Source organism: Macrosteles quadrilineatus, unplaced genomic scaffold (assembly GCF_028750875.1).
Source record: "Macrosteles quadrilineatus isolate MER2022 unplaced genomic scaffold, UCM_ALF_1.0 Scaffold_9__3_contigs__length_116548681, whole genome shotgun sequence".
Taxonomy (NCBI): Eukaryota; Metazoa; Arthropoda; class Insecta; order Hemiptera; family Cicadellidae; genus Macrosteles; species Macrosteles quadrilineatus.
In genome coordinates this window covers 72367300-72382344 of record NW_026542602.1, presented here as the reverse complement: position 1 = coordinate 72382344, position 15045 = coordinate 72367300, and the positions used below count along the sequence as shown (strand labels likewise).

Genomic DNA, 15045 nt, shown 5'->3' with positions numbered 1-15045 from the left:
GAGACTAAATTACACCTTGTATAGCGTTACATCCTTACAAAACTAAGCTTAATTCAGGTTTATTATTTTTAGTCTAAAAGAGTATAAAAGAGGAGTATAAAAGTATAAAAGAGGATGTTTGTATATATATTTGGCAGTGATAAACTCAGACACCGCTGAACCGATTGCCACGAAACTTGGTACCTACATACGTGTAGAATTTCATGGAATAGGTTTATACACCATCAATTTCGTGATCCATCCAATCGGCTCCGCCCCAGTGGCTCTGGAGTTTCCAATGTTAACCTTATGAGAAATGGAATTAATGAATCTTAACAGCTGTTTCAATTAAACAAGTTGGTTCTGTTCTATGATGTTCAATAGCATTAAAGTTACAAGGATTACCAACAGGGTGCAGCACTATTATTTCTTTTACATTAATGACAACAGCTAATTTGCAACCATAAAAGGTGAGTGAGCATAGCGAACGAACTTCAACCTGGAGGCGAGTTAGCGTAGTGAACGAGCTAATCTGAAGGCAAGTGAGCGTAGCGAACGAGTTAACCTGAAGGCAAGTGAGCGCAGCGAACGAGCTCCAACCTAAAGGTGAGTGAGCGTAGCGAACGAGCTCCAACCTAAAGTTGAGTGAGCGTAGCGAACGAACTTCAACCAGGACGTGATTGAGCCATGCGAACGAGATCATCTTGAAAATTAAGAAGTTAAACGGGGCAAAGCCCGCGGGTACAGCTAGTTATTGTATAGATCCCTAACATTTTTCTCAGTTAAAAAAGCCTTTGGAACTTAACCACAGCATGGTGTATTTCAGCTTCACCCAGTCCAGTTCGCTTCTCTAATTAAAAAGAAACATTGGTTTCTTTTACGTGTACACATTGCCGAGAAACAACAACAAGCTCAAAGCAAAAAGGGATTGTTAACGTTACTAATAAACTTGCTTGATCTTTTGCAAAATATAAACCCTGAAAAGAAAACCCCTAGTTTTGAAATAAAATGTTTTACAATTTGTGAAAATACTATATTACAGTAATATGACAAAGGCATTTTACTTGATATTTTTTAGAACCGAGAAATACAAATAAATAATTAATTGAATAACAAATTGTTGCAGTTTAGTTCTAAACCTACAATAATTTAATTGTTTAATTACTTTGACTCAAATAAAATACTTAATAAAATATTTATTTATTTCTAACTGTTTCGTAATTTTTTTCTTACATAATGTACAAACATTCTTTCCAAAATGGGCATGATATTATTGGCACAAGGTATAACTAACTTAGCGCTCCTATGCTGAGGATTACTACTGGTGGCCTGGTAACCCCAGCCCTGCCTATGTCTGTCTCGTGCCTTGAGAGTCGGGACCAATCGGTCACCATAGGAGCGTCTCCGTGACAGACAGGTCATGGTCCACTGACGGCCTTGGACACGTGGACATTGGCGCCACTTTCTCCCGCGCAATCAATCACCAGTCAGGAATAACTCAATTTCCGTTCTTGAAAAATAGGCTTATGTTGACAAAACTGACCTGTTGATGAATACAGCACTTATTGAGGATCCTCGTAACCCACATGGATATTATACTCGATACCACTGGGGCTGGAGGCACCTATAGAGAGTCCAGCCCCCTCCAAAATTCAGAAATTAAAATGATATCGAAATAAAGACAGTATTTATGTTATAAAACTGTTACATTATACTATTTGAGACTCCAAACCACTCCAAAGCCTTCAAGATTATTTTAGAAAAGGTTTTACAGTATTTAGTTAAAAGTGGTTGATAAAATAAAATATTTTAAAATATTTATTGCATAGTAATAAAACGTCGACCCTCTACTCCAGCTGAGCCACACATCAGTAAGCTTAAAAGTTGTCCTTTCAGATTGGGTTTGTAAAAAGTTGGCACATTCTACAGAAACCAATACCCACTACATCAGTAGCTCAACTCGACATAGCTTTTTTCAGTTTTCTTTTTTTTATTGGCTACAAAACTAGAATCTCTAGTTCTATTCATATCCAATAAACTAAGTAATAGTGGACAAAACCGCTACCAATACATTTCATATGGAGTGAATAAATCTATGTACGTTTAAATAATATATTATAATCATTGGTGCCATGGTACCGGTAGTTAAAAAGGGATTTTTATCGAATTTGCCGGTTAGATGGAGGAGAGTTGGGGTGTTTTCTTTAGATTTTTATGGCTTGGCGGAAAATTTGAAGATTTTTGCTTTAGCTGGGGTCCTGGGGATGGGGATTTTTCCTTGTCAGCACATTTAATATGGAGTGAATAAATAATGTATATGTATGTCATAGTGTAATATAATCACAGAGAGTGAATTTTTACCCACATACTATTGCATTGGATGATGGATGGAGGAAAATTGGGGACTTTCTATAGATTTTTATGACTTGGCGGATTATTGGAGGATTTTTGCTTTAGTTGGGGATAAAATAGGATTTTTTCTTAGTCAGATGGGGAATTGTCACAGGTCCAGGGTGACAACACTATGGTCATGAGTCTCCATATGTAGTGACTTCGTTTTGGCCGCACTCTCTTCCTGTCCTCGGGCAGAATACATTATTTTAACTGACGTAGATATATAAGTAAGTTTACTTCACTAAGGAGCTAATTGGTCTAGTGGTTGGGATTTTACCGGAGGCAACACCATGTTGTTTTTCTTTGATTGTTTTGATCAAACATATAACTCTTTTTTGTTTAATTTGGCTTTATTTTCATTGCAGGTAAATGTATCTAGTCACCTAATGGCTAAACGCGGTACCGTTTGACTTATGATTATTGTTACGTATATGATCAACGGAGCCTAGCTCAACGAGAGTGATTTTATTTTCTCTTAAATTGAAACACTGCTCTTGCACAAGCCTCCCTGCCTGCAGCCTGCAGCTGAGCTGCAGCTGCAGTCGGCATTTGTCGGCAGTCGGCTGCTATTCTGTCTTCTTCTTTTTTGAGAAATCTGGAAATCTCTATCTCACTCAACCAACCTAAACTACAAAATCAAATTATTAAGAAAAACATTTGTTGTTTGGTGTTATTATGCAATTAGCCAATGTTTGAGTGTTACTAATTTTTGTTTTACTGTAGATATTGTGCTCAACTTTTCAATCAAGACTTCTTAAGTAAGTTTGATGTTATATAGGTAGGTACGTAAACCTAGGAGGGATTCAGATCCTTAGCAACCAAGAAAATCATAACAGTTATTGCTGTGCTTGATCATACTTTAGTATGTTTCTGTATTGAAAAGGGAGAGAGATTTTTAGGGTACAGTTTCTTAACTGGGCTATGCTAATATTGATTGAAACTATCGAAATGAAAATATTGATTAATAATCGATATTTTTAAATATATCTATTATATAATAAAACTATCATAACCTAACCAACCAAACTTGCTGATGGTGAAAAAATCGCATGAAGGTTTACCAATCGAATCGATAGTTTCAATCAATATTAGCATAGCCCAGTTAAGAAACTGTAGGCTACCCGATTTTTAACTGTACAGTTTTATAGCATGGACCTAGGCCTATTCTTTTTTATTCAGTCCTAAAAAGTAACAGTCCGACCCCAGAATAGGTGGTGTGCTAAGTATTTAGCCTAAAGGTTAAAATTGGCTAACCTATTCTAGATTTTTCTTACAAGAAGATTCAATAAATTGATTGATTATTAAGTTATAACTCCTGAACCATCCTAATCCCAATGATAAAATATCATTTGTTTACGATCCTTAGATGTAGGCTTAAGCTAAGTTTAAATTATGCGTGGAGAGTGCATCTGTCATGGTGCACTTTCTCAGACAAGTAGAAACTTTACCTACCCTCCGAAACGAGAGTGGTGTGAGCAGCAGGTGTGTTTTATTTACTCTAGTGTTATTATATTGGTTGGCTTTGAGGTCAAGTGAATGTTTCAGTGCACTATAGATTAAGTTACTAAAGTGTTTTTAGCTTGTCAGAGACAGCCTTTAGGTTCAATAGGACAAATCCCATCTCGATTATTAGTTCTGGTGGTTATACATCTCTGTACAACAGAGCCAGGGTTGCCACCAGCTGTCCCGATTTTGTCCATTGACAGTGCCGACTTCCAGTAGCTTAGACACAAAACTTTAAGTGACTGGTTTTTTAGTCACTATTTTTGGATTTCATCCAAATTACTTAGTTGGTAGGCGTACAGTTATGTAATTATTTTAGAGACTGAGGTTTACATTTTTATTTTTTGTTTCAGCTCATTCATAAATGCGCTCCGAACTTCTTAGCCCATTTATTTACTGGGCTCAAGATGAATCTTCGGTGTTCATCAAGATTGATCTGAAAGACATTGCATGGACTAAGGTAAGTTGCGGTTTTTACAAATATTTTCCAACTCAGTTTTTGTTTTACAATAGGCCTAGGCCAAAATATTTTATTTTCGAGAAAATAGTTTATAAGTTATGTAGGCTTCTGAAATAAATCTTATTATATTACTCATCACAATAGGCCAACTGAAAATCAGTATCCATGCTATCATACTAATGAACAAGGCTACGTTATCAACACCCTTTGCTGATAACTTTCGCAATCTTCCAGCTTTGTAGTATTGTACATTAATTATATGTAGGCTTATTTTAATAAACCTAATAATTGTTTTGTTTCAAATACATGCATGATACACATAAGAGGTCAAAGACGCTTAATGACTAATAAACTTGTATTTTTTAATTTGATTTATTTTAAGTTCTAACACCAGTGGATTTTTGCAACCGCCAGGCGATATCCTACACTCAACTGCCCATAAATAATACTATACTAATAATGGAGTATTAGTTTATGTTCAATTCAGTGGTCTTACTTCGTTGTTTTTTTTCTTTATCATTAGGCCTACCGGTAATCATTTTTCTAGTGCTGTACGAAATTTCTAAAAAAGTTTGAAAGCCTTGATACATTTCTAGGTGATTCGACAATTGTCAGTACCATAAGTCTAAATGTTTATTTTCCTCACAGGATAAAAGTCTAAGACTGACAGATGATTCGGTTGAGCTTGATGCGTTCGGGGTGGGAGCCCATGGTGCTGCACAGTATGCAGTTAGGTTGCGGCTGTACGATGCCATACAGAGAATGGAGGTCAGTACTACTATAACTACTAAAACTATAACTTTGTTTGTTGATTCCTCAAACTAGGTAATATACCATTGAATAATAATACTAATCAGTTGCTTTAAATTATTTATTTGGTCCATACCTCTTGACTACATTTCATATTTTAATTCATAAATTGTGTGAAAATACAAAAACATAGCTTCACTTTTACAAACCATCTGATGGCTTTCAAATTTTAAAAATCTTTGTTATTAGCCGATAAAAGCATAAATAATGCTCGTTAAAATGAACTATAAATAAGTTCACTGAAAAGTTAGTAAAGAACCACAGTTTTTCCAAGGATTTTGTTGATACTGCATTTACTTAAGACCTAGATTTCACTGTCAAGTGAGTGCAGTAAAAGTGTTAATATAGGCTATTATTGAAGTGATATTGTTTATACAGGGTGAAAAACTTAACTGTGCCACCATTGGTATATCAGTGACCCCCTCTTAACCGACCTCGTATTAACCGATAATGGATTATCTGCCTTCGATCGTAAAATAATACAGTGTTTTTTAACTGATTGACCGTTTTAACCAATCTTTTGAGTTATCCGACCTAGGTCCGGCCCCATTAGGGTCGGTTGAGAGGGGGTCTACTGTATTAAGATTTTGATAAAACATTAAATGGGTAACTTCAATTATTTTTTTATGACATTCAAAAATATAAATTTCACTTTTGGAAAAATGTCCGCCATTTTGGAAAATTGTGGATGACTAAGATTTCTGATTGGGACCCTTATATTTTAGAGTGATTTAGAATGTTGATATAATTTTAAAACTTTTTTCCATTTACATTTTTTTGCTAAAGCAACTAATTTAGAAGCTAGAGCATGTTACATTTAGGAAATGCAGCTTTTTATGTACATTCTGCATCCTGTAGCTCCTAAACGAGTAAGTTTTAGAGAGGAAATGCAAAGAATTAATCAGTCTCAAAAATGCATCTAAATTCTAAAAACCTCATAAAATACATGGCACTTTGTAAGAAGTTCCAAAGATAATCGCCATTATTGGTGGCCATTTTTGAAAAAGTAAAATTGAAATTTTTGAATGTCATAAAAGGATAATTAAAGTTCCCCATTTTATGTTTTCTCAAAATCTACCTAATTGTTTCTGAGATACCAATGGTGGCACAGTTAAGTTGTTCACCCTTTATATAAGTTAGGCCCACAGACTAAACAAGTACGGTATGTCAAAGAAATGTTTTATTTTTCAGCAACTATAATCAAATTTACTTGCCTCACACTTAAAGCACTTGGTGTTATTAGTGTTAGAATTGTTTGTAGCCTACTTATATTCTCCAGTATAATGGGTGCTATTTGCTGGTGTTATGCAGATGCTCTGATTGTTTGTTAATGTAGGAGGATGACACGAGGCATGTCAAGGTTACGGACAGTGGAGTGCAACTCTCTCTGACCAAACAGGACTGTCAATGGTGGCCCAGGCTGCTGCACTCCACACAGAAACCTCCTTGGCTTAAAGTATGTCTAGTCATCAATCAGCTTAACACCTTATAACTATCCAAAACCCATTATGTGGTTCGGTATCAAATTGAGCTAAAACTGTTTATTGTCGGCACAAAAAATTGCATTGGTTAAACTACATTTTTTATGTCCCACATTCACATCCAGGACGCTAGGTTCTAGCCCAGAACTGTTTGAGTTTGACACATTACTTCAGGCTAGTCCTAGAGGGTTGTGGCGTTAACACATAGATAAAATCTATTGGTGATTAGCGGGATTTGAACCTGGGACCTCTGCGTGGGTGCCCGCAGGATTTGGAACAGAGGGGTGCAATATATAGGTCTAACAAACATTCGGGGGTCCGGAGTCTTCCCCGAGAAAATTTCTGAAAATATAGTGTTTTAAAACATATTTTTACATTATTTTGTAACTCTTAGAACCAACCAAAACAAAGTAGTAGATTGTGCATCAAGTCATCATTTAAATGCCAACATTAAATTAACAAGCTATTTGAAGTTATTAGACTTCTTAGACTTATTGAATTTATATGGTCAAATCCACAAGCAAAACAATTATAAAGAAAAATCAAATTGCAGTTGAATAAAGCCTAGATAAATGTTTTGTTTTCTGAATAGTTTTGTTAAAGTAAAAGAATAGCAAATCTGTGAGTCAACTACTTATTTGACCTTTATGAACGTACTTTTAAAAATTCCTTAAAAACCAATTAGATTACAGAACATTATGTGTTTTAAATTGATTTCTAATTTTTTGCCAGGGGGGTGCACTTGCACTCCCCTGTGGGCGCCCATGGACCTCTGGCTTTGAAGCCTCAGGCTCTACTAGACCACTAGACTAGCTCGCTCTCTTGGACTACATTAAGAGTTAAAAAAGGAGCCATAGGATGAATTATCTATCATGTTGCTAAAAATACCCTAGTATGTTTAAGAAAGCTAGCTTATGCACTATGTACTTAGTGCATTTCATGGGAAATAAATACTGCAAAGATGTTAAAAATTCTCATACCATCCTTGAAAAATCAGGATTGAAGTTAAAACAACAACAAAAATTAAGTGCGCTGGTTGTTAAGAATTTCTTTTGCTTAGTGCCTACCAGATTTGTAAACTTTCAGAGTGTAGAAGAAACAATTTTGTTCTATGCAATAGTAGCTTAATAAACATTGCTTTGTCAATAATTTTAACCAATTTAACTATGTAATGATATTTCTAAAATTGCCAATAGATTGATTTTGAGCGATGGAAGAGTGAAGATGATGAAGAAGATTATCCAGAAAACGAATTTAAAAACGGAACAGCTAAAGATGTGCTGGGTGACTATCCTGATCTCTTTGAAAAGCTCAAGAAGGATGAATTTGGATACAAGAAAGGTATAGTATAAGAAATACCCTAAAAAAGTAAATCTTTTGAGAATTCTTTAGTTATATCCATATTCAAGTTTTGTTGATATTTTATTTTATCATTCAGGTGTTATTAAACCTTATTTTGAAAGTAGGCTGCAATCTAGCCAGCAATAAAACACAACATTATGGCATTAAATTGAAATTTTAAGATATTTATTTGGTATTAATATCCACGGCATCAAGTGTAGTAACAGTAAAGGTTTACTCTCAGTTTTAAGTTCAGTTGACGAAAATATTTTATTTCTAATAATTATGAACCTTTTATGTTGCAGAAGAATTAAAGAAAGTCTACTTGATACTGTACAATCTAAGCCAGTTTGTGTTCTTCACCTATATCATCATTGTCATGGCGATCCGATACGCTAAAGACGGCCCAGGTAATTACACTATTTTAGTCTTTTAATACAGTTTATAATTGTCTTCTTTTACAGTAACATTTTATTAATCCAGCATCTGATGGCCTGAAACTTTCATAACCTGTAGAATGGTCTAAAAGCGTATTTGAATACGGCTTTATTTAAGCTGTAGGCCTATTAGCACGTTTGACAGAGTCATGTTTGAACTGCAGACGTTGTGAGTGATTGGCAGATATCAGTTGCTCTTTCCAAGGGAATCTATATAATTAATACGCTGCATGAAACTTTGTCGGTTGAACTCCTCCGCCATTTCTTAACCGATTTTATCCATTGACGTCTCCTTGGAAAGAGTGTGTCGCGTAGATTTGCAAACTGGCCTTACATTTTTGAAAAATTTCCTTGGGCTCTGCCCCAGTGGCTTTGAAAGTTCCCATGTTATCCTTATGAAGAACAAAATTGTTTACATTTTGATCAGCTGTATAATTTAATTTCTGTTATTTATTTTTCAATTCAACAAAACGCATTGGGTAGGTACATTTACTGATTTTGTTAAAATGAAATATTTGTATTACTTTAATTTACATTCGTACATATTACAATGTAAAAAATCGAGAGAGCCTGGGCAATTTGATATATTTTACCAAAAAAGAAAAATGAATTGACAGGGTGGACTTAACTTGATGATGATTGGCAAAGGAAAACACTCTAAGGCTGAATTAAACTGTACGGCAAGGACATTAAATATATGTTTTCATAAAAGTCAAGTGATTTTAAAATAATATGACTACATCCAAGAAACCTTAATAAAACTTTCACTGAAGGATTTGCATTATTCACATTTAAGGGGCACACTAAAAAAACATCTGAACAACATTAGGCCTTTCAATTCTGAATTTTTTATCAGGTAAATATAACTCACGTTGTAACAGTAACTAGTTTAAATTTAGTAGTGGAATTTTTTATCACTCGTAAAATAACAGAAACAACAATAAAACACATAATAATCGCCTGCTGGCCAACGATGTCCGTTTGATATCAGCGACATTTTGCAATAACTGTTGTTTTTATAGAACATTCAGTACTTTGTTTGAAGTTCATTGTTGGTGATGGTGAGTTAATGTTTTTCAAAGGTTTATTGCGGACATTTTCCATCACGATTGTAAAAAACAATACACAAAGTCTCGGGATCTGGAATCTGATCCCGTCCTCAGGTGAAATAAAACTTAACTAACACATTACAACCAACAATACACAAACGCCCAACCTAAGTTGGAATACACTACAGAGGGTAGCAGTCAAAAAAGCTGTTCAAGGGAATCAGGAATCTTCAGTCGCATTGGTGGAGTCATTCCGACTGGGGCTATTAGTGTTCCATTGTGTGAGCTTTTTACGTTACACTTTTTATAGATTATAGTGTTTTGAGATTGGTTATTATTTGCATGTTGTATCATGACTTGACTGCTATACAGTGCATATTTTTTGACTGTTACCCTCTGTATTCCAACTTAGGTTGGGTGTTTGTGTATTGTTAGTTGTAATGTGTTAGTTAAGTTTTTTTCACCTGAGGACGGGATCAGATTCCAGATCCCGAAACGTTGTGTATTGTTTTTTACAATCGTGATGGAAAATGTCCCCAATAAACCTTTGAACAATATTAACTCACCATCACCAACAATAAACTTGAAACAAAGAATTTAGGTGATTATTTGAGGGGAAGTTACCCCGCCTTTTTTTACATACTTAATGTATGTTGCTTAATCAGCTGTTGAGCTATTAAAGGTAAGGATAGAGTGGGAGTGATAGATTTCTTACCCTAAAACCACCTAAATATTGTGAACGAAGTATAGTAGGGTACCAGTGTGAATAGTTTCTTATTTTTTAACTCCAGTTTTACTCACAAAAAATCCAGCATTTGTATAAGTGAAACCCCTGTACATTTTACAGATTCCATGGAAGGTACATTTGATGCAGTTGGGAATGTGCTCAAGTTTTGCCAGCTGATTCAATTCCTTGAAGTGATGCATCCAATGTTTGGATACACTAGGGGCAGCATTATGATACCTTTCATACAGGTAAAGTGAATGTTCCCAATTAAACAACCATTTCCCAAAACTTGTACCTACTTTTCACTTTCCCATAATTGTTATACGTATTACAATTATTATACTTACTATACTCTAATACAGTAACAATTAAATAAGTATCCAGATCATTGAGATAGCCCACACAGGCATAAAACCGATATGCCACCATAACAAAATCTTTGCCATAGTTGTGAAGTCTGTATGATTGTTATTTTGTTATCAGCACAGAACAGTAACTTACACCCTCGCACAAAACAAATAATTCAAACCCCTGAAAACAAGACAAAATTCACCTGGAAATGTTGTTCAAGAGTAGGCCTACGTATAAATTGGCTTGTCCTCTTTGTTCGTTAAACTTATGTTAAAAACTGTATGGCTGCTAATATCATCTGAAACAGCTTATGAACAACTTTTCTAATTAATTTTAAGCTTTTGTTACGTAGGCAGACATTGGACTCTTACAGCTTATAATACGCCAAATGCACCCTGGTTTGTTGGTGTATTTATTATTGGCAGCCCTTGTATTTAACATTGATTTTCCTGTTATGAAATTCTCTTAGACGACTATTCTAGAAGAGTTTTGTTTTAATGCCATCACGATAACAAAACAATGTATTTCTATACTTGAATGATATACCGGTAACCTATTTGCTTTTATTTTTATAATAAAATAAAGTTAGTTAGGAAATATAAAAGTTAGTTTTAATTGTACTAAAGTCTGTTACTCTGTACGTGTCGAGGATGTCAGTACCTATTTCTGAGTCACAATGAAAAGTATCATTTATAACTTGTACCGAAAGTGATTTTCCAGCATTTGCTTCAACTATTCCCATCCTCGGCTTCCCCTTGTACATGAAAATAACCCTCACATGCTCGGCTTCGGCTTGCACCTGAACTTTTTTTCTTGTATTCGGCTTTGCCTCACACATGAAACTTGAGCTTGCGACTGAAAATGCTATTTTCGGTACTAGTAAAGAAAGTGATACACTATTTTAGGCTCTCAACCTAAAAATATGAATATATTGGCATTGAGTTATTGAGGAGCGAATTCAGTTTTAACTTCTTTCATGGGTTTATTTGCGCAGGTGACAGCAAGAGCGGTGGTTTTGTTTGCGATGATTGACGCAGAACCAAGAATGCATAAGAAACCTGTTGTGTTCTACCTGTTCTTTATATGGTCGCTTGTTGAAGTGGTCAGGTAAGGATAGCATTTTTAGTTCATTATTGTTACAGTTTCTTGTGTAAAACTAAATGTAAATACTTAAGGAATACTAAAAGTTAAAGTACCGGTATACTCTTTTCTCAGAGTTCTTTGTATATTTGAAACTAATTAACTTTTTATCCCTTTTGGAATATTGATATTAACAAAACTTAACATAATTCAAACAAAGTATCATAATATTATTTATGTTTGTTACGTCATGAAGAATAAAGCTATATTATTTTCGTCATGTTAGCAAAGAAGATAAAACATAAAAACAATTAGTTTTACCGAATTTTATAAATTTTGGTTTTTTTCAGATACCCGTACTACATAGTCCAGCTGTACAAATGTCGAGTGGACTTTCTTACGTGGCTTCGGTATTCAGTTTGGATCCCACTCTATCCATTGGGAATCCTGTGTGAAGGAATCATCATTCTGAGGTAAATTATTTCCCCCATAAGTATTTTGTATTGACATATCAAGTAGTTATTGTCATTTTAAGTCCTGTCCACCTATTGCCAATATGAACAAACATTGATGCTATGAATCCTATGGAAAAAAATTTACTTTGCTTCTTAAATATATATATACACAAATTTAATGATGCTCTAGGGTTGTGCATAAATGTGTTTACTTACAGCAATTATTCATTTTTTCTAGGAATATTCCCTATTTTGAAGAAACTCAAAGATTTTCTATCGCAATGCCCAACAGTTGGAATTTCACTTTCCATTCTCCGACAGCTATGAAAATCTACCTACTTATACTCTTTTTTCCAGGTAATTTATTGAATTTTTAATACATTTTTAACCCTAGGCTATGCTTTTCAACAAATTTGGCTCATTGTAAAACCATGTATATTTTTAGACCGTATTATGGAAACTTTATTTGAATAGTTAATGGTAACCCTTCTCTGTCTAAAAACCTCTATAATTATTGTAGTTTAACAATTTACTTAAAACTATTCCTAAACCAGCTTCTAAGATGTGACTATGACTGTGACTATGACTATAAGCTATAAGACATACAAGTAATAGTAGCCTACAACACTTTATCAAACATAACAAATTTGTATGTAAAAATTACCGGATCAAACTGAATGAGATTAATTAACTATCTCTTCAAGAATTGAATTGATTTGTTAGAAAAAAATTTATGTCTCTTTAAAAACAATACAAAATAATTCAGTATACATTCAAGATTTCAATAAGATAAAGAATGTTGAAGTTTTTAAACCTAGAGTTCCCATAGTTAAAAAATAAGATAATACTTCACTGATGTAAAGTTAAGATACAAAGAGAGATTTATCTCAATGGAGTTAAGCAGTATTGCCTTTGTTTGAACACTTAACGAAATAAAATAATACCAATTATTAATTCTGTTAATTATTTGTGTTTTTCTCAGGGATGTATGCAATGATGACACACATGTACAGAGCAAGAGTGAAGAAAATTGGCGTGAAGCGTCAACCAAAAAAAGTCAAATAAGTGCCAGTGAGATTTGCCATTTTTTCTTCTTTAGAAATAACAAAATAAGCTTAGCAGTTATGACGTACCATTTATCATATTACCTTAATAATTCATAGTATTTAAAATTTTCAGACTTATTTAATTGACTGAAAAGACGTCTTGGGTATGATATTAACTTCCTCAAATTGACTCATCATGTGTAATCAAAATTGAATAGCAAAAAAATTCTTTAAACACATGTTTAGAGAACTGAACTAAAAAACTAAACTCACCATATTTGATCTTGTAGTAGCAATAATCTTGAGTTATCATTGTTGAAAAATTTCAAGCTGGTTGTTTAATATGGTTTTCTTAGTGAGAATATTTATTTACTGAGTCACTTATGAATAACAAGATTATTCAATGTTGTAAAAGTTGAAGTCCTGTGTGGTTTGTAAGAAAAGCCTTGAAACATTTACTATACTATTTTGGTAAATATATATGAAAGATGGCAGGTATGGTCGATTTTGATTCCCATCATTATCAGACCTAATAGGTGAATTCTGGATGATGGTTGAAGTGTCCAATCAAAATCGATCACCACTACCAAAAACATTTACTGTCTTCTTGGAACAATATAAGTGTAAATATATTATTTTTCACGTTTTGAAATGAGGGTCTCCTTTTTACACACTGAAATGGAAACTTCTTTTGCTCACTGATCACAGTTCCAATGGTATTGTTCGGGAATAAAATGACGTTATTGATAAGACATATTTTTCCTTGCTGAAAATATGATTACATATAATGACAGTCTTATCAATTGTGAATATCGCTCAGCCAGTAAGCTTATATTGACTTGAGGTTTAGACCATCTTTTCACTGACCCACTAGTTGTCAGTCAGCAGTGAGAAATTATGATGTTACTCGGTTTAGTTATCTTGTAAAAAAGTATTAACTTTTATTTTAATGATTAAATGCAACCAGACATAGGTCGGATTTTAAAACATACTTAGACATAAAATTAGTTACATTTAGACTGTTTTTATGTTACATTTCTAGACTGTTTTTTTTTTTTGCTTCCACCAGTAGCATTTTATATGATTAAGAGTTTTTTTACACTTGAGAAAGTAATCGAAATGCCTCAAGCTTTAGATTATACTGGGATTGAATCAATCACTATTGTACAGGGATTGAATCAATCACTATTGTACTGAATCCCTAAATACTAGGCTCAACAGTAGCAACACTCCTACATTGTAGGTTGAAATTTATTCCTCAATTACCTATGATTTTGTATTTTTTCTTTTTTTATGGATCAGATTTGTCTTGTTTTAAATTGATTCTTGTGGAAAACTTAGCTTTTAAATATTCACCCTTTAGAATATTAACTGAAATAGAATATAAGAACTTTAGTCTCACATTTCAAACAAAACCTTGGTTATATGATAAGATTTATTCTAGTCCATAAAATCACTAGTATTTTATGATAAGTTGTTATTGTTTAGTTGGTAAAGTTGTTGATCTTGTATGTGTGTTTTTCACCATATTTTAATAAACAGTTTTCTATTTCCATTGTCTTTTTTAATTTATTTTTTTGATTAGTACACATATTGAAATTCTGCCCTGATAATTAACTACCGGTACTGTGTTAATTGGGCTAGCACTACAAATCGCAGTAGTACAACCAATACATGTTGCTGAAACGACGCAGTGGGTTGTATCCTGAAATTTATTTATTGAGGTAAAGTTGACAAAATGCAAGGCAAATTTTGTGTAAACTATAGGCCTCGCACATCAAAGTTAAAAGGGAAATGGAGTGAGTGCCATTCTATTTTTTGCCGTGAGGGTTGTAAACCAAATCCGTCAGATAGGTCTGAGTGCTGTTTGCCTCCACCAGAGCGTAAGAGTGATCCAGGGGAGAGGAATTAGTGGAAGGGGGTGTAACAGAA

The 15045-nt window shown here is 33.9% G+C and overlaps 1 protein-coding gene across 2 annotated transcripts; it reads left to right on the top strand.

Moving 5' to 3' along the window:
• The first annotated feature begins 2969 nt into the window (after positions 1–2969).
• On the top strand, positions 2970–14668 carry LOC129004247 (very-long-chain (3R)-3-hydroxyacyl-CoA dehydratase). 2 transcript variants are annotated; one of them, XM_054432735.1, is made up of 11 exons: positions 2970–3131; positions 4230–4336; positions 4985–5104; positions 6483–6602; positions 7824–7968; positions 8274–8378; positions 10302–10429; positions 11527–11639; positions 11963–12085; positions 12306–12424; positions 13050–14668. In XM_054432735.1, exons 2-11 carry the CDS (start codon positions 4241–4243, stop codon positions 13130–13132), a joined length of 1152 nt encoding a protein of 383 aa, XP_054288710.1. In that variant the 5' UTR covers positions 2970–3131; positions 4230–4240; the 3' UTR covers positions 13133–14668. The 2 variants fall into 2 exon arrangements, with proteins under 2 accessions (XP_054288710.1, XP_054288711.1); XM_054432736.1 differs by having other exon boundaries at positions 2970–3151.
• Positions 14669–15045: the final 377 nt, after the last annotated feature.